Raw genomic sequence first — 27,557 nt, 5'->3', positions numbered from 1 at the left:
CCACTGTCGTTCTGTGTGTATGTGTGAGTGAGTGTGTTTACAAAACTGTCCCCAGAAGTTGGTTAAATGTGACAGCGTCCTTTTGGGGACATCTGGGGACATACCCATTTGGAAAAAAAAACTATTCATAAACAAAAATGGTATGTTTTAAGAATCCCAAGAAAGAATTTAGAAAGATTTCTTGTAGGGTTAGTTTGAGGTAGTAGTTTGTGCAACTCTAGTACGTTCTCTTTTAGGTTACTAATAAACATGTGTGTGTGTTTGCTTAGCTATAGTTTGGGTAAAACATTGCGCCCTGAAGTTAGATACACTATGGTTCAAAAGTTTGGGGTCAGTGAAATGTTTTTGAAAGAATTCTCTTAAGTCACCAAGGCTGCATTTATTTGATCAAAAACACACTTTTAACAAAAAGATCCTTCAGAAATCATTCTAATATGCTGATTTGCTGCTCAAGAAACATTTCTTATTATTATCATTGTTGAAATCAGCTGTACTGCTTATTATTTTTGTGAAAACTGTGATACAGTAAAAAATTTTCAGGATTCCTTTGATGAATAGAAAAGGAACAATTTATTTGAAATAATATCTTTTGTAACATTATACATTTCCATACTGTCGCATTTATTGCATCTTTGCTGAATAAAATACAATAAAAACTTACTGACCCAAAACTTTTGAATGGTAGTGTAAAAGAATTCAGAAATTAAAAAATTCAGTAAATTCAGTAATAAATTCAAATAATTAATAATAACATTAATATATGATATTTTAAATAATACCAATAATACATTTTCTTTATTATTCTAAATATATTTTCTTTTATGGGTTAGTCTGCAGTCACTGTAAACAGATTTATACAGAAACAGAAGTCTCACCATGTTGAAAACTCACAATTTGAATATCAGCTTTAGATGAAAAAGTTTATCGACTGATAGCAACAGGTTTTATGAGGATTTGAGGTGTAGAATGATAAAGGTTAACAAATATCATCACCTTATTTAACTCAAGTGCGTGTGTTTTGATTTCACTGTTCATAACTGAAAAAGTCACACTGCAACAGCAAACAAATACAATCAATACAAATCGTGGCGGAAAAGTTCAGCCCCAAGTGCATTTTGATCAGTTTTATCCATGCACACTCAAAATGACTTTGTCCTCGGAGTCCCGTGATCAAGGCCAACACAGCAATCTGGAAAACAGACACGCTCATTGCACATCTTAAGACGGATCTGAGAACGGATAGGCTCTGTCAAAACAACATGAACGAATGATTAATCACGCAGTGAATTGTGTGAGTCCAGTATGGGAATGTGCCACCTGGTGGTCGGAAAGGTGACGCGCTCTTTTCATTAAACTCCTCTCCATGTGACGTAAGTCTGCCGGTGTATGTTTTTTTTTTTTTTTTTTTTTTTTTGACTGGTGCTGAAGAGTCCACTCCTTTCTTTCAGTTCTCCTGCAAGAGCTGAGGAGACATTAACAGCCCTGTTGTCCTCGTTTAGTGGCACCATTTAAACTAAATTTCCTATTTCCTGAGCGCAGTTGTGAGGTGATGTGGAGTGATGAACGAGCCTCGATATCAACTGTGTGACAACTATCTACACAACACATCAACCACACCGACGGAAAGATGCAGGTATGGACGTACAGTTTGTTCTAACGCCTCTACATGGCATTGTAAAGTTACAGTTAAACGTTTAAGAATAGTCCATATATACTGTTCTGCATGACCGATGCGCTAAAGCATGCCCAGTATGAACAGAACTGATATTCACGGGCGCAGAGTGAAGTATGGATAAACGCTGTCTGGTTTACGTAAACGCATTTCTTTGGGTTGCGTTACTCTGATTAACTTACGCGTGTGATATGAATATTAGGGATAATAGCTTCTATTACAGCGCAGAGAGAGTGGTTTTTGCATCTGCTTTGTGTCGCATCATTATCTACGCCTCTTTTTCTTATTCTCAGCTTCAACTCCACATGATTGCCTCAGTTATTAAAGTGATTTTTCACCTGAGATGTTACACTTTCTGTCGTTAACCACGAGGCTGAAGATGTGATTTTCGAGTGGATGTGAGTGATGCTGTGAAGAGCACCTGTGCATTGCATCAACAGGCTCCACAGCCCACAGGGACTGGAGTTGAGAGCTACATGCATGGCTTGTATGCTTAAATGCGAGTTTAGATTAACGATTAATAATGTCATTTTCGTCTAAAATTGAGTGTTTCACATTTCATGAGTTAATGTACATCTTGTTTGATTTCTTATGAACCCCCCCCAACCCCAACCCAACCCATCGCAGATGGTTTGGCTTGGGCATTGCCTCTTATTTTGTTTTCAATACAATACCAGTACTGTCAAAGTCTAGTATTGTCGATATCTTTACCGATAGGCTACCCCTAAAATTAACTTTTACATTATTAAATTGATTAAATTATTAATACAATTTTATTATTTAGACTAAAATAGGTAATTATACCCATTTAACATTACTTTTGAATGGCATTTTAACATTTAATAAGCCTTAATTACAACTTATTAGATAATAATTGTTTACACGTGGTTAAAATGTGTTTACTGTAGTGGTACCCAAATCTACAAATACTATTGTTAGTATTACTAACGATCACACGGTATAGTAAAACCATGCTTCATTATCATAAGGGACTGAAAGTTGCACCCATAAAATGCAATGTTTTTATTCTGACAGTGTATGATTTATATTAACATTAGTTACAGAATAGAACATGATCAATATGAACTTCTAATGTGCAATTTAAATAAATGTAATTGCACAAATTATGGGCTACAATTTCGATTTGTTTGTTTTTTTGTGAAATAACTCAAACATATTATGTTCTTCTGTCCTCTGATAAGAACTGTTCTGGACTGTGTTTCACAAAAGCATCAGTGGTTTCTTATGATACTTTTGGGAAACACAGCCCTGTTTGAATGCAGTGGCAGCAGTGAGCGAACACTCTCTCTGATTGATTAGTTCTGTGTTCAGAATGAGCAGGAAAATAGTTCTGTCCTACACAAATTTTCGCTAACATATGTTATTCGTTCAATTCAGTGCAAACTATACACATTAAATTATGAAAAAAATCACTGTTTTTTGTAAAAAAAAAAAAAAAAAAAAAAAAAAACCTTAAGTATCAATATTTTTTATTTGCATATCGATACTTTCAATACTGACATCAGTATCGATATATCAATACTTCCGTATGGATATGCCCATTCCTAGTTTGGCTTCATGTATATGAACCAACTAATGGCCCAATTTTTGTCTGAAAGATAATTGATATTAATTACTTTGTATAAGTGCATAACTGTAGAATGGAACTGTATAAACACAATGTTTTATAAGATTAATTTCTGTGCTTCAATCTGGCTGTTATTGCTGAAGTTGATGAAATGAAAATGCACCCTATCTAAATGCATGTTATAACTGTTATTGTTTTTTTTTTTATAAAAAAACTACTCAATTTTTTATAAAAAATTGACCTATTAACATTCAATCGGAATGTAATAACTCAATCTTCTGGTGAAAGGACAGACGTCTGTCATTATGTATGCAGCTTGTGCTTATCTACCTCCACTTTTGAGCGTGATACCTACATTTCAAGATCCAATAAACAATTTGCAGATAGAATCAAGTCCCAAACCTACATTTTTTTCTTTTTCGATAATCCACTACACTTGGATGTACATCACAATACATAAGAATAGATCTGCGGCTACTTCCGTTTCATTGTCACTTTAATATTAGCATAGCTGTGATAACTTGCAGCCTTGTGCCTATACTGATATTCAGCATAACAGCATGGTTGTGTGATATTGCTTAAATATTTTTTCCACTGATCTCTTTTTCCCCCCATCTTAAATCTATTTCATGATTAACCTCTTCGTGTCGTTTAACAGATTCAATTGAAGTGAATTGATTGCGCTTAGCTGGACGGAGAATAGAGGAGTTATTGAAGTGCCTGTGAGTCAAGTTCCCTTGAGGCAATTTACTTTCGTGTCCATCACCCCCGTGAAAAATGATGCGTGGAGGTGCGATTGGAAGATTACTGTCGCTATGTGTGATAACACCCGAGGCAGTCAGCCTTCACATGTTTCCAGTATGGGAAAGTTGTATATCTCTTCAAAAAAAGAGAAAATAAATTATTGAATTAATTATATATATTTTGGGTTATTTTCTATTTTAGGCGATGTTCTGTACAGTGTACATTGTTTACTTAAAATTACAAAATACATATAACTGTTTATAATTCAGTATCAATCAAATAAGCTCCTTAAAAGTGAGTAACTCTGCAAATAGATCAAATAAAACAACTGAGTTAAACAAATAGTTACTTGGCATTAAAAGAAACATCAATCTTATTAATAGTACTAAATAACAATTTGTAATTTTAACTGAAGATTTGTTTATATTTCACATTCTGCATCTCATTTATTTATGAGAAATGTATGAGTGACTAAGTCTTTGTTGTTTGTTGACCACATCACATAAACACTTACCACACAAACACTCACGAAATAAAAAGCATTAATTTAATACTTTAAAGACCTCACAGACCTCGACACTTGGTACATGACAAGGGTAACAAGCAAATAATTTAGAACATTTAGACAGGCCATGCTTGCAAATTAAAGATGGCTTATTCAAATTGTGTTGGATTTAGTCAGTTTATTGCAATCAGTGAATGATTATGCTCATTAGCTGTTAGTAAAAAAATAGCAGCTATTATTTCAACCGGCTTTATATTCTGTTCAACTTTCCTTAAATGAAACAAAACAAGATCATATTGTTAAATACAATTTACATATTATAATTTCATGAAATCTACAGAAGCACCGAATCAGTTTTACAGCCTGCATGATTAACTTGACTGAAGAATCATAGAAATGGTTTGAAAGGAGTGTTGTAGATCTCTGTTTCTAGTGTTGCACTCCTGAAGAGAATTGATTTTGGGTCAGTTGTTTGATAGCTGCTGTAGCTATCTTCTCTGACTGATGATGCATTCATCTCATGTCAGAAAGATCATATTTATGAGTTGAATGACCATAAACATAACCACAAAATCATAACTATGAATGGAAAACTGAAGTTTCGTTAAGACCCCAGTTTACATGTCATTGAGAAAATATGTTGGATGCAATTGGTGCAGCATATGTATTGACTGTAAATTTGTTGAAATTGGTGTTTTGTTGTTGTTGATTTTTTTTTTTTTGGGGGGGGGGGGGTATTACAATATTGTGCCATTATGCCATTATGATAACAATTCGATCAGCAGCACCTTTATAAATAAAATAAATCATAACATTTAGAAACACATCATATTGGATCAATATGGTGATGTAGAGGTACATCACCATATTAATCCAACCAAAGTGACCTGAAAACACCAGACATCCCAACTCGTAAATATGAACTTTCCAGGAGGTATTGAATGCACCATAACATTGCATTGTCCCTGTCCATGGTGCTGAACTCTCTAGTTTGTTTCTTTTACAGATGTGACGATGCTTCTGCTATACTAGAGTCTACCTGCGATTTAAGGGTTGTAATGTGAGTCCAGGTGCAGTCCCGTCTATTTATGCTGGTGGAGAGGAGCGAGATGCTTCACTCAGCTGCCATGACAACAGGACTTATCTTTGTTAGCTGGCTCTTGTATACTAGTGCACGGGGCAATCCCATTGTGTCGTTGCCAGAGGGTGGGGAGAAAGAGCGCATAGAACGTGTTCTGACCCAGGCCAAGGAGGGCGCACTGAGCCCTGGTGCAAAGCAGCGTCTGGAGGAGCTGAGTAATCTTGAACTGGAGGCGATCAAGGGTGGGAACAAATCCAGTTCTAGCAGGACCAGACCCAACTTGAGTCCGTTGAGACGAGGGTCCAAACTGCAAGGTAAGACCCTCGAAGCCTGGGGTGAGCAAGAATCACTCAAACAAACCGAAGAGGCGCCAACAGAAGAGGCCAACATATCCCTGGATGCCATCGATGAGTATGCGTACCCTGATTATAGGGGTAAAGGCTGCATGGATGAAACAGGGTTTGTGTTCGCCATTGGAGAGAAATTCACCCCGGGACCCTCCACCTGCCCATGCTTGTGTACAGATGAAGGTCCTCTGTGCGCCCAACCAGAGTGTCCAAAACTTCACCCTCGTTGCCTGCGTGTCGACACCAGCCAGTGCTGCCCGCAGTGCAAAGAGAAGAAAAACTACTGTGAATTTCGAGGAAAGATCTACTCATCTCTGGAGGAGTTCAAGGTTAGACCAACACATTAAGTGCTTCATTATCCATATGTCAACTTTAACTAGGTTTATTCCTCTCTTTTTTCTGTATTCAACAGTGTCAGGAGTGCCAGAGTGACCTTTATTTTATGGTAGATTATGTGAAGTCTTTGCATTTAGATCTTTACTCCTATGAATCTCTGTTCATTATTGAGTGGAATTGAATTTTTGTGGTCCAGTGGAGGTTTCTGTCCAGTTGAAGGAATCTAATGTGTGCACATCATGTCTTGATTATATATTGATTCCAGCAGGCTAAAAATGAGATTTCAAAATTGCACGTTTTTTTCATTTTTAATCCATCACTCTTCCTCAGCCCCAGACTTTCCCCAGGGAGGAGGCTCGCCACTAGCCAAAATATTGTTTTTCCTATATTTTATGCTCTGAAAGTGTGAGGAGTTCAATTATTATGCAAAACTAATGGTGACTTATCTTGTTTAGGCTATATTATGTAAGAGAAGACTACAGGCCTTTTTCCCTGTAAGGTCTTATTATGATGCTGTCTAATTTCGCCTTAAGTGAAAAGCGCATGCCATTAGTTTCAGAGTTAGCAGCAGGTGCACAAATGATTCTTTTTGAACTGCATGTCTCAACCCACAGTGTAGCCAAAGCCATTAGCTGCTTCTACAGCTCTTGATTCAGTTTTCATTGGCTCCTCCTCCTGTGTCTTTGGAGTCCTCATCCAAAACACTTGAGCTTTAATGGCGAGCAGTGAGATTTATTAATGCATAAGTCAGCATAAGTGTTTTTCACAAAGACTGGTAATGACCAAGCACTGAATTTATTGGTTCTGCTCAGCCACACCTAATGCAGACTGCAAAGGTAACAATTAAACCCACGGCAGAACGAAATGAGTCCCGGGATCATATCTGTTTAGTCCCACAATGCGAGCCTCTCAGGTGGAGCTGCTGAACAAATCTGTGCTCGCCTTTGTTGAACTTTTCAATTTTAGAAACCCCCTGTGAATTTTTATTTTATTTTCCATCTCAGTTGGAGGTGACACATTGTCCTCCGTTTGATTCGTTGAAGATTGTCTCAGGAGATACTGTGTGCAAAAGGTTCTTTTTACAGAAATGCTAATGCTAGAAAAGTCTTTTGTATTTTATGTTTGGAATCGGAGAAGAAGCAGTGAGCAAAACTGATCGTTTGTTCATATATACAGTATGTGATTTCTGAGACATCTGTGGAGTCACATGAATGCTTGAGAAATCCACCGTGTGACAGAAAGACTCTGAATTTATCACAAGAATACAGTTCAGTTCAGGTTCATTAAATGCATGTGGCTGTTTCTTCAACTATGGGCACTTTGGGTGCTGTGGATTTTTAAAAATGAAACACTTTTTGAACTTGCTACTTGATTTAATTTTTTTTTTCAACAGTATATATATATATATATATATAATGATATATATATATATATACATGAATAACAGCAAAATTCCCTGAACTATAATTTCCACTACACTACAGTACATCTGAAATACCCATTCATGCAAATGATGGTGGTGGAAATTGACATTTTAAACATTTATTTAAAACTCTTTCCCCTAAGGCAAATTTCATAGCTAGCATTTTATGTATCGTAGATACAGACATCTGAAAATACTTCCAGACTGTTTGCAAAATTTGATAGAATGCTACTGTTAAAAATCTTTCTGTTGACAAGTGATAATTACCAGGTTTTCTTAACATGCTGGGTAATTTATTAGTGGCAAATTTGTTGTTTGTAATGGAAAATATGCTATAGCAGAGAGACAGTCATAAAGTATGTAAAATTTCATATTTATATAAATTATTGGTAACACTTCACAATAAGGTCCCATTAGTTGATGTAAGTTCATTAAACTAACACAATGAGCAATTCACACATAAATTGTTAGTTCATGTTATTTCAGGACAAATAAATAAAATTAGCAGATAAAACTTTTGATTTTAAGAATATAGTCATACATATTAATATTTACATTAAGATAAAAATGCTTTAGAAGTAATTTGTATTGTTAGCTCACGTTACATGTAATGTTGTTTCCTAATGTTAACAAATGGAACCTTATTGTAAAGTGTTACGAAATTATTTACACACAATAAAAATAGAAATGGTTTATGTTTCATGCTTAATTCAGATAAAGCAGATTCTCCTATTTTAAGATCGAAAGCCTGTGTCTGAGAACAGGGTAAAACAATAAAATCTAAAATAAATAGCAAATATAAATGAAGGCATGCTAAAAAGTTTCCAAGATAGTTTAAATATGACCTCCGTGTAACAAAATGGGGGGAAAAAAGTTTTAATGAAAATCAACCCTTGGGACCTAAAAGTGCCTATAGTTGAAGAATCACTCAAAAAAGTAGACAGGTATTGATATTCATCCATAATGAATGGGCTCGAGCGTAAGGTACAACTCAGATTTCCCTATGGACATAAATATGGAAAGAAAGGAAGGGAGATGAGCAATGCCAGAGGAATTGCCAGAAGGAATTAGGAAAGCATTATTAATATACTCCAAGTGCTATGATTGGCAGGATTGTATGAGCGTGCTCATCAATTAAACCGAACACTCATCATCAGTTCCCACAAAGAAGCACACCCCAAATCAGAGCTCTTGTTTGTCCTCTGATGATTAAACCTCATATCAATCGTAATAGTATGATGAATGTTGCTACAGAAGGTTTTGTTTCTCATCTGGCTGTGTTTCCAGGTGTCTCCATGTGAGAAGTGCCGCTGTGAGCCCAGTGGAGAGGTTCTGTGTTCACTGTCAGCTTGCCCACAGACCGAGTGTGTTGATCCGGAATATGAGCCTGACCGGTGCTGCCCGGTGTGTAAGAGCGGTAAGTGGTCGTGTTCTTCCAAGCCTTTCTCTCTTTCTCTGTTCTCTCCATCCTCTGAACCACAGGACCCCCGCTGTGTCCCCCAGGAGCGAGAGAGAGGTAAGTTAGAATCGCTTATGTAAAATGACCACAGGGACTTCTATCCACTTCACCCAATTACCATACCATGAAGAAAATTCACAGAAAGCATGCACAGAGCCACAGATCTCATCGCCTTTCATAAGGCTTACATGTACATCCATCTGATTGTTCTATAATTTCAGTGAGGTGATGCAAACCCAAGGAGATAATATTTGTCTGCAGGCCTTTGTTTAAGATAGTTGCCGGAATGCATTATAAAGAGAGCAGTAGCACTAATGAACCTGCAAAGTTGCTCTGCTTGTTTCCAGGAGGTGAGGTGATTAGCGCAGGCAGGTGTTTCGGTTGCAGTCTGCTTTCTCCAGCCCTAGGGCACAGATGATTAAACTTTTACATGTTTTTCTTTCCTCCATTTGACTGGAAATACATAAGTATAAGGTACATAAATGTACTCCCTCGTCAAAGCATCCACTGCAGAGAAGGAAGTATTTTCAAAGCCACTTTACATGAAAAGCACCCTTGCACGGCAGCCTTTTTTTTGCTCCGTTACAAAATCTAGTGAGCTGCCTACAGAAGCAGCATTTTAAGAGCTGTTCAGCGTGCTCCTGACAAGAAGGCTATTCCACAAGGAATCTGAGATACCTTCGTTTGCACAAATTCTTAGGCAGTGTATTGTTTGTACTCATCCTGTAAAGGCAATGTGTTGAACTCAACAAAATAATATAATATTGTCATTGTTCCCATAATTGCAATGTTTTAGTCTGTATCATTAAATTAGTTTTAATAATATTCCTGAGTAAATGACAGCAGAAGCAGATGTTGAAAAGTAATAAACATTTTATTCTACTGTTCTGATGCTCCCCTGCCATGCTTGCTTAGCTTGTCACTTTGTTTCTGTCTTGCTCGGCCTCAAAAATTGCTGCTTGCAGGTATATTTATGAATATCTTCTGTTTATGACATCAACATACTGTAAATGACATTACCCGGATGAGTATTTTGGGTGGAGAATTCTCTCAATGGCCTCTACTGAACTTGTGACATACCGTAGTGAGGGGGTGTCTCTGTTCAGAAATATTGGTAAATTAGTATTCTCTATCATTATAGTTATTGTTCTTGGCGTGAACAGGCTTTAAGAGTGCCAACCCAGCTACTGGGTCTACATTTACTTTATTAGTTTTTTGGCTTTTTACCGTGCCTAGCAACTCTCTCTGTTCTTGGCCATCTAAAATGAATCAATAACACAAACTAAACAATACAAGAATGCATTAAAATATAAATATTTATTAAGTTTAACACATATTTGTCATTGCTAAATATTCCTAATGTATCTGTAATATAAATAAGATGTTAAATTTATTTGTACAGTGATAATGTTCATTCAGTGTAATGGATTTCAGTGCTGTGTAACAGAGAAATTGCATTACACCAAATGACAAAAACATTACCCTGAGTGACGCTTATATCGCAGGCAATCAATTGGCCACCTCTACCAAACAGTGAGCTTGACCAGTAAAGTTAATCACAATTATTTACAACATCTACTTATTTGATAATAAATCTGTTTTTTTTTTGGCATATCACTGAATGACGTGTTTTTGTTATCACACCATGAAAAGGTGAAATGATCAAATATTTAAGAGCAATAAACTCACTTTTATGCAGCGCCACACAGTCTTCAGGGTGCCATTTGATGATGTCACAGACTTCTGAATGACTATCAGTTTTTCTGTATGCTTTCAGAATGGCTTCTTGTTCCTGTTACACTGAATGATCTCTGATAAATTGCATTTTCAGGATAAAAGTCCCCTGGTTATTTAAATACTTAAAAAAACAATAAGACATAGACCTTTCAATATAACAGCCAACGCTTATTTGAAAATGCCAAGAAAACAAATATATTTTTTAGCTTGGTATTTTATGTTTATTTAAAGATGTAAGTCCGGACCATTCCACGGGATGACAATTTTACAGTTCAGAACATTATTTCCCCCATATTTTGACTTATTTATTTATTTATTTATTTTTTACAAAAGTTACTTGAAGTATGAAAGCAGAAACATTAATCACATCAAACTTTTTAACAAATATATATTCATTATGAAATCATAAAGACTTAAAAAAATAATATGAAACAATGATACCAAATGCTTTAACCAATATATTCTCATTGTAAAATCTTACAGATTAAATACAGTTCAATGAAACTAAAAATGAATTATTTCATTGTAGCTTTGTTCTGTTTGCATAGCTTCATCATGTGTTAATGAAATCAGTTGAATGAGGAACACTGTTTGTGTGATGACAGTTTAGATGTTGCTTATGTAGACAGCAGACAGTGAGGCAACACACTAGGTTCCTGAACAGAGCTTTTGTGTGCCTTGTGCATGCTGTTGTTCTCTTTTTGACCAGAGGAGTGTTTTTCAGGCAGGGGGAGAAAAGAAAAGCAGTGACCTCGGGTTAGTGTGTGAGTGTTCTTTGATTGGAACACATTACAGTGTCTTGGGAGAAGTTTTCTGAATCAGTGTGGGTTATATAGAGCTGTTTGAGATGCTTTTAGACAGCATGTCCAAGACTGTTGCTTCTTGTGTACGCCTGGATGCTGATCTAATATGGCACCGGCAGCCACGCTGCCTCCTTCAGCGGAAAAGGAATGATGACTTGGTAAATGGATCTCTGACTCGGCAGCTAAACTCTCAGCGTAGTGTGGACTATTGGGGGAAGGGTGATGTGTTGCAATTATTTTAAAGAGCACACATGTTTAAATGGTGCATCTTGGCATTTGCTGAGATGCTGCCAAGACTCCCTGATCAAATATCTCAGTTGGTGTTTGGCTGTGAGATGGAATCCAAGGAACAAAAACGGACCAATTTCATTAAAGTCGAGCTGTGGTGAATTCTAACGGTTTTACAGTTCACAATCAAGCTGTATGGTTTTATGATGGATTGGAAACCTTTTTGCTCAACGCACAAGATTACAGCTCCTAGTGATTTCACGGCATGCCGGAATACTGCGGCTCAGCTCGGCTCCGTTGCACTTGCCAGGTAGTCTGCAATTTGATTCAATCTCTGAACTGTTTCGATAGATAAAATCACTCTAAAACTCTGTTTGTGTTTCCTGTGGTTCTTGCTCATGTCTTATGGGGGTGGATCACAGATAGACACAAGTGCGATGGGTGGCACCTCTGAGGATTTTGCTGCGAATGTCTGAGGTACAAAGACTCCTGCACAGATGCAGTGCAAGATGCTCTGACCCCATGAGATTTGCACTCTTCAAAAGTAAGACTTCAAAGCTTCATGCAGTGACACCGTAGGATGGGTGCCGGCTGTGACAGCTAGTTCTACCACAGTGTCTGATGAGGATAATCACACACAAACTTAGCGTTTGCCAGAAGAACACTAGAGAACATTGGAGAAGACTGACACTGGATGTACATGATTGCAAATCAGGTATAGAGTCAACTCTGACAGGCCATAAATGTCATGACTGATCACTTTGGAGCCAAAATGACATTATGCCAATGTTGATGGGCTAATGGCACCGCAATGCCAGGGTTGTGCTATGTTTACAATTCCTGAACAATCTGAATTCAGTTGATGTAGCAAACAGAATGCAGAATTTTAATTCAAATTTGCATTCAAGGCAGGAGAATTCAAATTTATTCATTTTGACTGGAAAAGTAATGGCTGTCAAGTCCAGCTTTAAATGATGGCTTATTAAAGCATGGCTTAAAAGTTTTGAAAAAACAAAAACAAAACAACATCAAAAAACTTTAAAAAGCATTTAGTTTTGATGATTTACAGATCGATGTTCAAAAGTGTGGGGTCAGTAAGATACAAAAGTGGCAGTAAAGACATTTACAATGTTACAAAAAAATTATATTTCAAATAAATGCTGTTCTTTTGAACTTTCCATTTATCAAAGAATCCTGAAAAAAAAATATCAATACAAATAACCACAAAAAAATTAAACAATCACAACAATAAAAAAAACATATAATAATCATAAATCTTAAAGATCATGACACTGAATCCTAAAGAAAATGTGATACTGAAGACTAGAGTAATGGCTGCTGAAAATTTAGCTTTGCATCACAGGAATAAATTTCTATTAAAAATATATTAAATAGAAAACAATTCAATTCAATTTCATAATATTACTGTTTTTACTGTATTGGTGATCAAATAAGTGCAGTCTTGTTGAACAAAAGAGTCTACTTTTAAACATCTTACTTGACCACATTTTTTTTTTTGATGGATGGATGGATGGATTGACCATTCACTACAAACTATCCTAAGCTGTGACAGATGCATATAAATCCAATTTACACTGTTAAGAGCCCTCCAATAAAGAACTGGGCGCTTTCAAATATGGAAATATTAGTGTTATATATATACGTTACATGACTAAATGTAAATGTAAATTTCTTTCATCAGAATGCACAGCTAATTTCAAATGGCTGTCACTGGAGAAAATGCTTTTTAGCATCAGTTAATGTATCTACAAGCAGGGGCTAAAGGAGCATTGCTAACCAGCTAAAACTTGACCCCTTGCTCAAAACAAAACTTTTTCAACTTTCTTTGCAAGTCCAATATATCAGAAGGAGAATGATTATTTAATTGGTACCATTAAGAGTCAATTACCATCTGATTGACTGTGCCTTTGTACGAAAGACCGGCCCTTTGAGAAAAATGTGGTGTCTAAGGGATGAAATGATAATAGCTGCAGTAGAAATGGGGTTTGTCGTCTTCATTTTGGTTGGCAGACTTGACACTGAATGGGGAAGCAGTGAGGAGAATCGATTTCTAAATGGGTTGCAAGCATTTCTCTCATAATCATAATCTTGTGCTCGGTTCACGCTCACCACGTCATACCCAGCAGGGGCTACAAAAGCCTCCCCCTCCGACTGTTTTAGCTCAGGTCACAGAAACCACACAATTCAAAAGACGTAAATGCTTGTAATTTGTTCGGTCATTAGAACGCCTCATCATTGAGCTGATTCATCTGTGGCCAGCATCAGCAGCTTGCAGAAAATCCAGTAAACAGTGCAAGGCCACCTACACCTTCAAGGCCGCGGAGCACAGTTCATCCTATTAGCTACAGTTTCATTTATTTTAAATGGTTGTTAACATGTGAAAAGCACAAAGGGTGCATAAAGCAGTCACGAGGGCTGATATCTCTATTTGTTGCTCATGAAGAGCAGAGGTAAGCACCTCTTTCTTAGCTGCTGAATGAAGTATAATGTTCCCGTGCAGAGCGCTGCCTGGGTCTGTTGTTGGAGGAGTATGCTGGGAGACACTTGAGGAAGTGCCATGGGGGGAGATGAAAGTGAACGCTATTGCTAATATCCACCCTAGGCAGTTGTTCATGAATATCAAAGAACATCTGCGAGGAGCTGCAATGTTAGGACTCAAAAAGAACCGGGGAAAGAAAAAAAAATACATCCCCTGATTCAGTCATAGCACTCCCGCATTCTTTTCACCCACTGAGGGACTGTCAGTTAATAAGAAACTTGGCATTGAGTGATTCTTATGAGTGCCTTTTGCTGCTTTAAAATTCCTAGAGAAAGCTGCACCAATATCACAAACTCCCAAAGATGCAAGACCCTCTTTTAGGAAAGGATAAACATGCTTTTATGAGGAATTCTTGTGTGATGATTAAAACAGCATCAACTGGTCATATAATCTTTGACCACATACAATTGGGCACCATAAAGCAACACATAACTGCCAAGGTGCTGTGAATGAATCAGTGCTTTTGAACAAACAAGTGAATAAATTTTAAAAGTGAATGAATCATTCTCTTTTACTTTCATGCACTGGCTTTGACAATGAATATTTTGTCGTTTTGAAGAGTGTACCTCTTTTCCTTACTTCAAAGGCTCAAGGGACGACTCAGATCGCCACTGAATGAGTTATCATAGGAGCACTGTCTTTGACCTTAAATGCCTTGTGAAGGTCGGTTCTGATACCGTTGTGGGCAGCATGCTGACATATAGTGCCATTGCACTTTGGGCGTCCCGAGTTCAAATCTCAGCTCACCAACCTTTCCTCATCCCATCCCCCTCTCTCTCCCACTTGGCTTTCTGTCAGTATACTGTCCTTTCATAATAAAGGCAAACATATGTGTGTGTGTATATATATATATATATATATATATATATATATATATAATTATTTTTTTTTTTTAAAGGAGAAGCAAATTTACTCACCAGGCATTGTGCATCACTCCAACCTTAAAAAATTTTGAAAAAAAAAAAGTTATGTGACAGCTATAACTGCGACATGTTACAGGCTGTCCAAATGAACGCATCTTGTCAAGTGAAGTGAACTTCAACACATATTTTGTTCTCAGTGAATGCTGCATAGGGACAATGTCAATCAAAACAGCTCTTGTTCATAAAATCAAATGAACTGGGTTGTTCATTTTTGCACGAAGATCTATAGACTAACTAAATGAGACGGGTCATGTTCATTAAGTTGCGAATGTGAATCAGTTGTATACCACAACAATGAGAGAAAGGGGATAGAAATTTTTGAATAAATAACCAATGACCATGCACAAATATGTAAAATTATTCTTCTTTTAATGAACGCATGCTTGTAAGATTTAACCAGCAGAAAGAATCTGTGAACAAATCAGTGAATGAATCTTTTTAGGGAATCAGAATCTCTACTAATACCTTGCATGTACAAACAGGAAGGGATGCTTTTTATTTCCCTGCAGCCCCGTCCTTTTTGTTGACCTCCTCTCATGTGGGCCATCGCCTTGGCAACGTACAGGGAAACAAGCCCTCTTCTTGAAGGGCTCAGACACTGGGGTCGCTGCTAATCTGAGGAGGTTGCAATAAACATTTCGAGCATGAGCCAAAAGCCCTGAAAATCCACGTTGCTGGGGGGAGAACGGGATCACTTGCAAAAAAAAGAAAGAAAAAATTGTAGGGAGAAATATTCATGGGGGCTTAAGAGCTCATCTTAAATACTTCTTCTTTTTCTTTCTTCCTCTGGAAAAATATGTTTGGCCAGATTTGTTGCGCTGATGGTTTTATCCGTTTGTAATGGGGCTTGATTCTCTGCGATACTGACGGAGAGAAGTAGAGGACAGTGATTTTATATGCACAGCACCTCCATCTCTGTACATTCTCCTGAAACACTATTTTCCAGTCTTTTATGCCCAGGAGATGCACAAAAGTAGGAGAACAGGATTTGAAAAGCAAACCGCACGGATAGGAGTATGTATTTAACAGATGTCTGAAATCAAAATGCCATGCATTTATGTTAAAGACATCTTTCTCATACATGAAAGCTCAACAAATTAGAAAGATTCCTGGGGCCGGTTGCACCAGCAGTGTGTAAGTTACAACTTACGCCTAGTTTTGATGTAAAGTAACAACTTATACACTAATAAATATGTTTGTGTTACACCATTAAACTTGAAATGTTGAACTCTAAATGTTTATGGAAGGAGTAGTGGTAGAAATGAAATAAAAAATTGACTAAATTGCCTCAATAAAACTTAAAATCTGTTTCTAATTATTCACATATATAAATATCTTTGTTATTATTAAAGGAATAGTTCATCCCAAAAAATGAAAATTTTATGAAAACTCACCCTCAGGCCATCTAAAATGTAAATGAGTTTGTTTCTTCATTAGACCAGATTTGGAGAAATGTAGCATTACATCACTTTGCTCACAAATGGATCCTCTGCAGTGAATGGGTGCCGTCAGAATGAGAGGCCAAACAGTTAATAAAAACATTACAATAATCCACAGGTAATCCACACAACTACTCTCCATCAATTAACATCTTGTGAAGTGTAAAGCTGTGTGTTTGTGAGGAACAGATTTATCATTAAGGTGTTTTAACTTTAACCAATTGCCCCTGGCCAAACACCAGTCCATAAATCATATAATGCTTCCTCAACAAACACATCTACATCTTGGTTGGCCTGAGCGTGAGTACATTTTCAGTACATTTCAGAGTACATTTAGTTAAAGGCTATTGGATCACTGAGGGTAAACGTCAAATTATTCCACTTTGCACTATTTTATGGCGATCATACGCCTTGCTCGCTATTTTTTCTTAAGAACAAATGGTGCAACCAAATAAAGTAGTTACAAACTAGCTAGTAGTTACTAAGCCTCTAGTGTGTACTTTATGTTCCATTTTAAGTAAGAATTAAGAAACGACTGGTGCAATACTACCCTGGTCCATACGGCATAGCGTGTGACTTATTATGAGAATGTTGAAATTTGTTCATTAATGTTTTAGTGAAGTCCATCCACTGGCACTTCCAGAATAAAATATACCCCTACAAATCCGCATACACCTTCTCCATCCAGCCCACTCATCATTTCCACAAAAAGTAAGTAAATTTAGTGGCATTTATAATGCATACGTACTAAAGAACTGCATTAGAGGGCTTTCCTTTTACTTATTCTCAGAGCAGTGTGAGCTATGATCCCGGCTCTTTCAGAGAGCATCAGCTCTAATGAGCTTTAAAAGATCATGTCATTTTCAGGACCCAAGCTTTCCTTTCCTCCTCCTTTGCTTTTTAGCTCAATTACCACTGTACCATGGGGAATGCAATTCATCTCTGAATGGACCAAAGTCTTTAATGGTGCTCTCTCTTGAATTTAGCCTCTACAGCAGTGCTTTGATAGGCGGCGAGGATAAGGGTCTGCTCAGCGTGATTAAACACTCCTGTCCACTGCCAAAAATGCAGCATGCGTACTGCTCCACTGCTGTATTGTTTGTTGCTGTGTACTGAACCCATTTATCTTCCTTTCGATTCTCTTTGTCCTCCTTTTTCAACTTTCTCTACCCCCTCTTTCTGTGTACCAGTGATCACATATAATGCGACAATACATAATCATGTTCTGTAATGCAACAGTTAAACATACATGGCAGCGGTATTAACGCACATACAGTACAGAGCCATAAGGTGATGTGAGATATAACCCATCACGATGAATCAGCTGTGCCAGCTGCTTTTATTTCCACAGTCTTGATATTTGGGGGCAGGAATCTGAAGTGTTTCCTCTGGAATGATTATAAATATGGATTGGATGACGTCTTGTCAGCACTGGCCAAATATTCAAGATGAATGATGTGCCTGCACTCTTTTGATGTAGTCCTCCATCTTTTATGATAATGTCTTTTAGAGGCTGAATACCATTTATCCTTGTTTAGCAAATGTAAAAAAAAAAGAGGGGGAAATGGGCACTGCGCTTAGGTAGCATTCTCTTTAATGGCATAATTTTTGTATTAATTTTGTTACCTTGACAAAGCCATTATTATCTTATTGGGTTTTTGGAAGTTTCTAACCTGAGACTAAAGATTTAATATCTAAATGTAACTACATCCACCAAATTCGGCATAGTTTTGTAGCCTGTTTCCCATAGTTGAAGAGTAACTTCCATTGAAAAATTCTGACTATTAAAGGCATTTTACACAGCATGTTCTCGGTTTATTATCAATTGGATGATGGCAGCCAGAGCTTTCCAAGCTCGTTCGCAAGTATCCTGCTGGTGTGCACACCGCACATGATCATAATTTTCATCTTTTTGTGGCTGCTGCATACTAATAAAGCATTTAGTTCTCATATGTAGTTCACAGCAGAATAGGCATATATGTACAAAATCGATTTCTTGATTTTCCATACAGTGGCAATCACTATAATAGGGAGCAGTGAATGAGTGAGTGTGACTTTCGACAGTAAATGTTCACACCCAATTTATTTAATTTATATTCTGTTTTATGGAGAATAACATTTTATAGAGAAAAATTGGCATGGTGTTTCTGCGCTAATAGTGATGCCACCAAACTCTCACTGATGGTTGAACTGGAAAGAAATTGATAGATATGGGTGGATCGCTATAAATGTTTTAATGGTTCCTGGGAGTTTTTTTATTTTATTTTTTTTACACTTTTTAGGGAGATAAAGCCATGAATGGCCTACTTATAGAGGCCAATGAACAAAAAACTGGGTTAAGAGAATGTATTTTGACATAAACGTCACCTTTAACTTTATTAGCTATCATTTACATGCAGCACAGAATGCATTATTTATATATGCTAGCATGGGGCTGAAGCAGTATCTCATTTATATGGCAAATGAATGCAAAGCTTGCTGCCCATCGTGTACTGTGTAAAATGCCATTAATTCCTGCTAGAGCTTTCAAGCTGTGTTCACCAAACTCAGCACAGTACTTCAGGCTGTTCTGACTTAGCAGGCTTTATTTTTTCGAATTGATCAGACTTGATTGTCCTGTAGTGAAAAGCCTTCCATCCATCCATTCATTCAAGCTTTAAACTATTAAAAAATTTCAAGCAAGGTTTTGTCTAGCCAGCTTCGTGGTTGTCTTGACAAATTCTCTTTTTCTAGTTAACGTATGCCTCTGAATGTGACAGCCATTTAGTGTTTGTCCTGATGAGTCATTTTAGACCTGCATGGTCCAGTGCATGATGTGTCATAGCAATGCCAATCTATCTTCCTCTGAAAGCTGGCCATAGTTGGATGCTTTTTTTTTTTTTTGCTTTTGTTTATGGTCTTTTTGCCTATACAGTATTAATAGGACCAGACAGGAGCGTGGATGACTGTTTACTGACATGAGATTCATTCCCCATGAAAACAACTGCTTTCTGTGTGTCACATGCACAAGCCACTGTACCATGGCTTTGAATACTGTAGCAGGATGTTTGCTTATAGCACCTATATTTTATACCATTTGCCAGTGTGTTTGTTTCATCAGTTACAACAGCTATTTCCACAAACCAGCTTTACTATTTTCTCTAGCAATTCCGCAAAAGCATTATAGCTGGATTCAGGCTTAATCATATACGTTTGTATAATTTTAAATTTAAATTTTACCTTTTGAAAGAGCACTTGCATGAGAGAAACAGCTTAATAGTTTAGCACACTAAAGGTTTGAGTCTGCACTTAGGGCTTGATAAATGTTTATGGTGCACCAAGAGCTCAGCAATTACTCCTCTATGAAGTAATGATACGGTCATGTTATATGGAAGGCCTGATATTGAACTGTGCTTAACAGTGTGAACATCTTTAGAGGTACTATTGTCATTTGAAACATTTAACACCATTTTGATAAAGACTGATTGCCATCTGTGGGTTCAGTAAGGAATGCTGTCAAGATGCCAAGATGAAATTTCCCTGCCTTGGTGAAGTGAGCTGCATCAGGGATCCAGACTGCAACTAAAATTGTCACAAATGCGTCAAAAAAAGTACAAGGATAATTTACAATCTATTCACAATTGGTGACAAGTGGGAAAGCTTTGTGTGCATTCATATTCAGTTTTGTCAGATACCATCTTGTGCATACCTGTATTGTTGAATGCCAATGAAAAATGACTCTCATGAACTGGTTGTTTGTAATGAATCATTTGAAATAACAGAACAAACAGTTAACAATTTGAATCAGATTCATTGAATCATTTAGAGTTGTTACTGAATTTACAAGTGGCTCCCTCACTGAACTGCCAGCCATTTTTCATATACGATTCAAAATGAACAAAGAATCATTAATTGGAAGCTGCACCTAGGTTTTTTTTGGGAACTTTTTTTTTTAAACACTTTTTATTTCTCATGTCTGTGTGTCAAGTATTCACTGAGTTTCAGTTCATTTTAGTGACACGTTTCAGAAAGATATTCGCGGAGACCGAGATGGCTGAAAGCACACCGTTTTTGTCTTTATTTTACAAAAGCACAATGTTTTGTTGATATTGTGAGTGTACACAAATAAAAGTGGACCCTATACAGAGTCAAATGATGTGTTACTCTTGTACAATCAAAAATGACAGAGCATTTTAAGTTCTTTTCATGAAAAAATGCAAGTGATTCCGCCGGTGCCATCGTCAAACCCTGGAGGGTAATTAGATGCCATCTTGTGCATACAACTGTTCAATACCAATGAAAAATGACTCTGATGAAGTAGTTGCTTGAAATGAGTCATTCATTTATAAAGATTCATGAAACAGATTGAATCGGTTAGAGCTGTTACTGAGTTCACAAGTGATTCCCTCTCTGAATTGTGAGGCGAGTCTGATTCAGAATGAACCAAGAATCATTACTGTTATATATGGTTTAAGTTTTTCAGGCATACATGTGTCTGTTTACTGACTGATTGTTTATATGACAATGTATAATTAAAGATACATATTCACAACAGCATTTTGTTGAATAAATTAATAATAGTGTTCTAAAAAAATCATTTTTTTTGTTTTTTACAATTTATAAACAAAAGTATTTAACTAAAAATTAAAAATTATTGGTTATTGTATAAAATTATGTCCAATTATACAGTTTTATACTAAATACAACTAAAATAACGCCCTAGTTTATATTACCGAAATCACTGTAGTTTATATACAAAAGTGTCCCTTCATCACAGGTATAGCAGAATGAACTGAAGCATTTCTGAACAACCATTTTTGTCAAGCAATTTTGTAATTTATCAACTGAAAAATAATTTGGCTCTTAAATATTTAATGGCTTTCATAATTTATTTGTTGGTCTGGAGCCCTGTACATGCAGAAAAAATAACTGACTTGGGTCATAGTATTGTGCTTTGATTGACTGCTAACTTGAAAACATCATAAAACTTACATGAAGTCAGTTGACAATTTCAGCTTGATCCGTGACAGTTACTGCCACTCAAAACCAGGGCTTGCAGTACTGTTGGCAGATCTCAGCAGGCTTTCTCTTAATTTGATGTAGCCTTTCCTGTCTGTGCACAGGGCCAAATTGCTACGCGGACACAGCGGTGATCCCGGCCGGCCGAGAGGTTAAGATCGACGAATGTACCATCTGCTACTGCACGTACGAAGAGGGCACTTGGCGTATTGAGCGGCAGGCCACCTGCAGCAAGAACGAGTGCCAGCCGAGCTAAGGCTCGAGACCCTCAGCGTTCACCCGGACAGCTGTGGAGATCTGGATCACCTGTCCAAGCTGTGGTCTGTACGGGCTCAGCACAGCAGCCCTGAGCCTCACACGCAGCCAAGACACCGGCACATAAGTCGGTCATTTGTGACCATTCATGACTATGAACTCAGAGTGTCCTGTAGCAAGCAGCGGATGGGCCAATTAACCTGGGGAAAAGGCCAAGGGCCAAAGTGCGAAACGCTACTTTCCTCTCGCTACCACAGAGCCTCTGAGTTGGCATCGAGTCATGACGAGTGATGAGATTCATCCGTTAGAGTTACATGTATAGTCTTAGGAGGCATGGAGTCGAATTCAACTATATTAATACTTCAAGTTTGTATTGAGATTTATAACCCATATAAAGGATATTTATTTATGTATGTGCTGGTTCAACGATTATGACTGGATTCAGATATCTGATTTACAGTGAAATGATATTTTTATAACCACTGTATTTTGATATGCTGTAACGTTTTAATACCGGATCGACTTCAATCCGTCTTATTAGAATGTATAACGCACCTACAGCTGTCAATGTGTCTGGAGGAAACGTTTCGTCAAAGACTGTCAGGAGTGACACATAACATCGAACACAACGTCAGGATAGTCAGCAGAGCAGAATGGATTCGGTCTCCATTCAAGGAAATCAAAAATGGAAAAAAAAAGCTGCTTGAAGATGTTTGCATTTATGTTAAGTCTCTATTGTGCTCTTATCTGAGGTCTGTTTTGCTAAGACGTGTTTCTATGTGTACGTGTTTTCATGTTCCAAATAAATTGTTCCACTGTGCATGCTTGTTTGTGAATTAGAGACTGATGTGAGGTCGACTAAGGTTAGTTACCATTTTTAGACACAGAGCCACGCTTGAAATGTCAAGTTAAAACGTGAAAAATGGCACACATTTCACAAGGAATATTGAAGCAGGAGGAGTGTCTGATCGAGTGGCACATCCAATAACTCGATGGTTTAAATTTAGCTGTGTCAACAAAGAGCTCTGTATTAGCATTTTGTTTTCAATCCACTTAACCCCAGGTCTTCTGTTCTTGCAGTCAGTATACTAAATTGTAGTGTAAATAGCTCTGGGTGAAAAGCAGTGTTATTTAATATCATAGAGATACTACTATACTTTTTATTAACATTTTAAATTAGCTACTGTTTTTGTATTAAAGTTCCTTATTACTAGCATATTGGCCATTTATTAGCACTTATAAAGCACATATTCTGCATGAGCATATTTTAGATCCCTTATATCAAAACTTAATAACTACCTTAGTAACTATTAATAATAATGAGTTTATTAAGGCAAAAGTTGTAGTTAATAGTTAGTTAATAGTGAGAACTGGTCTAAATATATATATATATATATATAATATATATATATATATATTTTTTTTTTTAATACAATAGCACTTTAGATTGAACAATATACAATCTACTAGTTGCTTATTAGCATGCATATTACTAGCATATTGGTACTAATAAAGCACATAATAATGGATGACCATATTCTAGATCCCTTAACCCTACCCAATACCTAAACATAACTACTGCAACAACTACCTTATTTGCTATCAATAAGCAGCAAATAAGTTTATTGAGAGAAAACTGTTAGTTAATAGTGAATATGCATATGTATTCCCTAATCTAAAGTGTTACTGTCTATATAGATTTTAGTTTTTATTCCAGTTTGTTTTAGTTATTTTAGTAGATTAAGTAAATTTTTGCTTAACGTTTGTTTTATTTCAATTAATGAAAATGTTTTTATTTTCTTTTAAAAGGGTTTAGTATTAGTTAACTATAATAACCCTGGTGAAAAGCTCCTGCAGAATGAAACATAAAATAATTAACAGGGTATTCAGGGTAATATAAACTGGTAATATAAAAATTGGGACTGGAGCACTGGAAAATCTAAAACTGCAGTTGTTACATACAGATGGAGCAATTTCTTCATGATTTAACCCTTTAAAATAACTTTTGTTGGTATGACCTAGATTGAATTTGAAATACTAAATATTTTAGACTTGATTAAAGCCAGTTCATTTTGATGTTACCACTTGAATCAGATTTGTAGGTTACCTGACGAAATGTTTTACAGTGAGAGCAGAAGTGTAAAAATACTGTGAATTATACCCAACTCTGATTTGCTTATTTTAATCAAACTTGTTGAACTTCACTGTGCTGAAGAAAGAACTGAAGTGTTCTGGTGTTCATGTTAGGAAATGGTAAGGGTTACCAACTCCACTACAGTATTTCTTGTGTTTAAAGCCCTAGTGGAGATTAAAAAATAGAGGATTTTTTATAAACCTGTTCAAATTTGATGGTCATGTAAGATAATTATCACACCTAACTAGGTTAGTTCATGTATACTATGCATTCAATAATTACATATGTCTTCCCAGTTCAGGTCTTGGAACATCTAATAATGAAACGTTGAGTGGAAACGTCCAAATGTGCAGTGCTGGGCTACTCCAGGACAACCGGACTGAGAAACACTGCTCTAGATGATTCAGTCAGCTCACACACCTCCCACTGATGGAGATGTGAGATACATGTAAGATGCGTCTGTGCTTGAACAATAAGCAACAGTGCCTTGTTGCTTACTTCTACTGCTCATATGAATCCAGCTGGATTAAAATAGAAATATTTTCTTATTTAGTTTTCATTTTAATTTGAGTTTCAGTCATTTTATTACGTGCTTTTGTCTTTTTTTTAGTCTTTTTATATTACAAGCTATAAATAAGCCTTAATATACTATATATATTTTGCTTTCATTTTTCTTTCAGTTTTAGTAATTTTAGTACTTCAGCTTTAACTCGTTTTATTTCTGTTAGTTGTTAAAGCAACAAAGTACTTTTTTAAATTTAAGTTTTTCAGCTAATATTTATATTTTTATTTTATTTCAGCTTCATTTTAGTTCTCAAAATCGTTATTTCAATTACCAAATTAGTTTTTTTGTTTTATTTTAGCTTTACTTCAATCACTAGAATAGTTTTAGTTTCAGTTTTAGCAAACAATAACACTGTTTTAAACACTAAATGTCATTCCTTCATTAGTATGCACCATGTTTTTAAAATGGACCTTTATGGGCATGTCAACAATTTGATTAAGGTCAATATTTTTTTTAAAGGTCAGAATTAGTCAAAATGTGCTCCATGTTTTTGTAGTGCTGTCAATGGACAAATCGCGATGCACCAAAATGACTCTATATTTTTTTTAGATTTATTATGTTATATTTATCATCCAACTGTTGTGATTTGCTCTAAACAAAACAAATAAGTGCAAATAAGTGTTACAAAACATAAGTGTTTTTTCTTAAAATGCATGATCATTAATAAATTTAACGCATAGAGTACGCAAAGTGAAGTTGACAATTTTTATGTTTATCTCCAGGAAAATATTTGCCAAACATTAGGTGTGATATCAAGAGAAAGTGAAGTTGACACGTGACAGGAATCTTGCATCAAAGTAATTCAATCAGATCCCTCCTGCCATATGGTAGCTCTTAAATGCAGTTGGGTTTGATGTCTAGGGCTCTGTCGCTAACTGAAAGCTACAAAGAGCATAACACGGGTTAGCTGAGTAGATTATACAGTACTACATTTTGAGTGCGTTGAGGCTCTCAGCAAACAAACAAGCAAGTCTATCTTCAGGATTTTCGTCAGCAGCCTCATTTACACATAGAAATGGCAATTAGTTTTTGGGATTAAAGATGAGAGTTTATATTGGGAGGTTTATATTTCCCTCATGATGTTTTATCAGCAGTTAATAATGTGTCCAATAATTAAAAGAGCATAAAATTACACAACATCATTACAGGCAGATTATGAATAACGAAGCAGAATTATGGGTCTTAAAAGACAATGTTACTGGATTAAACATAAATGAATGTTCATTCAAGAAGTTGTTTCAAATATTTGTTTATTGTGCACCCCTTCGTGCTCTTTTTCTTGAAACCAGGGTTGCCAGACGACTAAGATATCCCTCCTGTAGCAAAACGTGCCTTCGGGCAAGACTGGGGGATTGTGAGAAAATGAAGCCAGATGCGTGCACATACATGACAGAAGAGCTGATCACCCCCCGGCATCTCCCTGTGCTTCAATCTATCTCTTTCTTTATCTCTGATCACCTCCGATGTCTCTTTCTCCCTCTCGACGTCTCAGCTGTGGGGCTCAGTGGATTTGGAATCATGGATTTCTTCATGCATCATTTTGTAAAGTCTGACATCCTGCTGGTTGTGCACAATTGCCATTAAAGTGTCTCTTTCCCACAGTATCGCTAACTGCCCTCTTTGGCTTTTCTTACATCAATCTACCCATCTTTCAGATGAGAATACTTTCTTTTATACTTCCCTGCTCAGTTCTTCAGCTTTGACCTTAAAATGAGCTCCCATCATGGGCCATAAAGATATGCATGCTCGGCTGCTTTATGTATCAAACACGCATTTTTTTTTTTTTTTTTTAAGAAAACAGCCTTTTTCTGATAGTTTCGGCTCTATTTGGTCTTACTAGTTGAGCTCAAGCCTTTAAACTAACTCTAATGACTACACAGTCGAGGGCAGCCTGAATTAGTTTGCCCCTTTGAAATGGAATTCCCCAGCAACTCCGTCTGTCTTCAAAGGGTACATTTAATGAGGGAATCTGTTACACAAACTAAAACCGATTACCCTGCACTGCATCAAAAATTTCCCCTAATATACGAACATCCCCTGGTCATTCAAATGGTAGTAAATGCTTCTCCCTTAACAAGCAATGACATTCATTTCTGGCTTGTAGCCATATTACTTCATACATGGCTAATAATATTAAACATGTCCAACAATCTCTGATTACCTCCCTACCAAACAAAATTCACACCCACTGAAATAAAAATGAATTTCTGACACATAAAGTAAACACAAACCACTGTCTGAAATGATTGAGTGATTTTGTTGGTAATTGTGTTTGTGTAAGGTATAAAATGAACAATAAGCATTTGGCTGTATTCCATTAGCAACATGTCCACAGATAAAGAGGAATTTCACACTCTGATTTCTGGCCTTCTTACGGCCTCTACACACCATTTCAAACGGCAATTAAATGATAGCAGTGACTCAAAATTAAACACAGCATCCAATTTATTAAGCTATGTGAATTTTCATTATGAAAGAGAATCACAGAAATTTAAACAAATCACCAGTTCATGAGCAGAATAATGTTTCAGCTAAAGGAATAATGTCTTGTAGGAGTAAAAGTCAAATCAATGTGTATTTAAGTAATGTCACAAGCAAGAGGATTTTTGTATTGACCTTGACTGTGTTTTTGATCGATCATAAATGTATCAAAAATATTGATACAGCTGAGATATTATTAAAATATTATATATTATTTATATATTACAAATAAATTAATATTATTTTATAAATAATGTATTCATTCAATGTTTAAACTTA

The 27,557-nt window shown here is 36.4% G+C and overlaps 1 protein-coding gene across 1 annotated transcript; it reads left to right on the top strand.

Annotated features, from left to right (window-relative positions):
• The first annotated feature begins 1,408 nt into the window (after positions 1-1,408).
• Positions 1,409-22,917, top strand: LOC109075292 (brorin-like). The gene is made up of 4 exons (XM_019091219.2): positions 1,409-1,633; positions 5,516-6,266; positions 8,984-9,113; positions 21,948-22,917. The coding sequence occupies exons 2-4, from the start codon at positions 5,598-5,600 to the stop codon at positions 22,097-22,099; spliced, it is 951 nt and encodes a 316-aa protein (XP_018946764.1). The 5' UTR covers positions 1,409-1,633; positions 5,516-5,597; the 3' UTR covers positions 22,100-22,917.
• The last annotated feature ends 4,640 nt before the right edge of the window (positions 22,918-27,557 follow it).

This window comes from Cyprinus carpio, chromosome A13, assembly GCF_018340385.1.
Source record: "Cyprinus carpio isolate SPL01 chromosome A13, ASM1834038v1, whole genome shotgun sequence".
Classification (NCBI taxonomy): domain Eukaryota; kingdom Metazoa; phylum Chordata; class Actinopteri; order Cypriniformes; family Cyprinidae; genus Cyprinus; species Cyprinus carpio.
The sequence above is the reverse complement of the archived record's forward strand: the minus strand, read 5'-3'. Positions and strand labels throughout refer to the sequence as shown.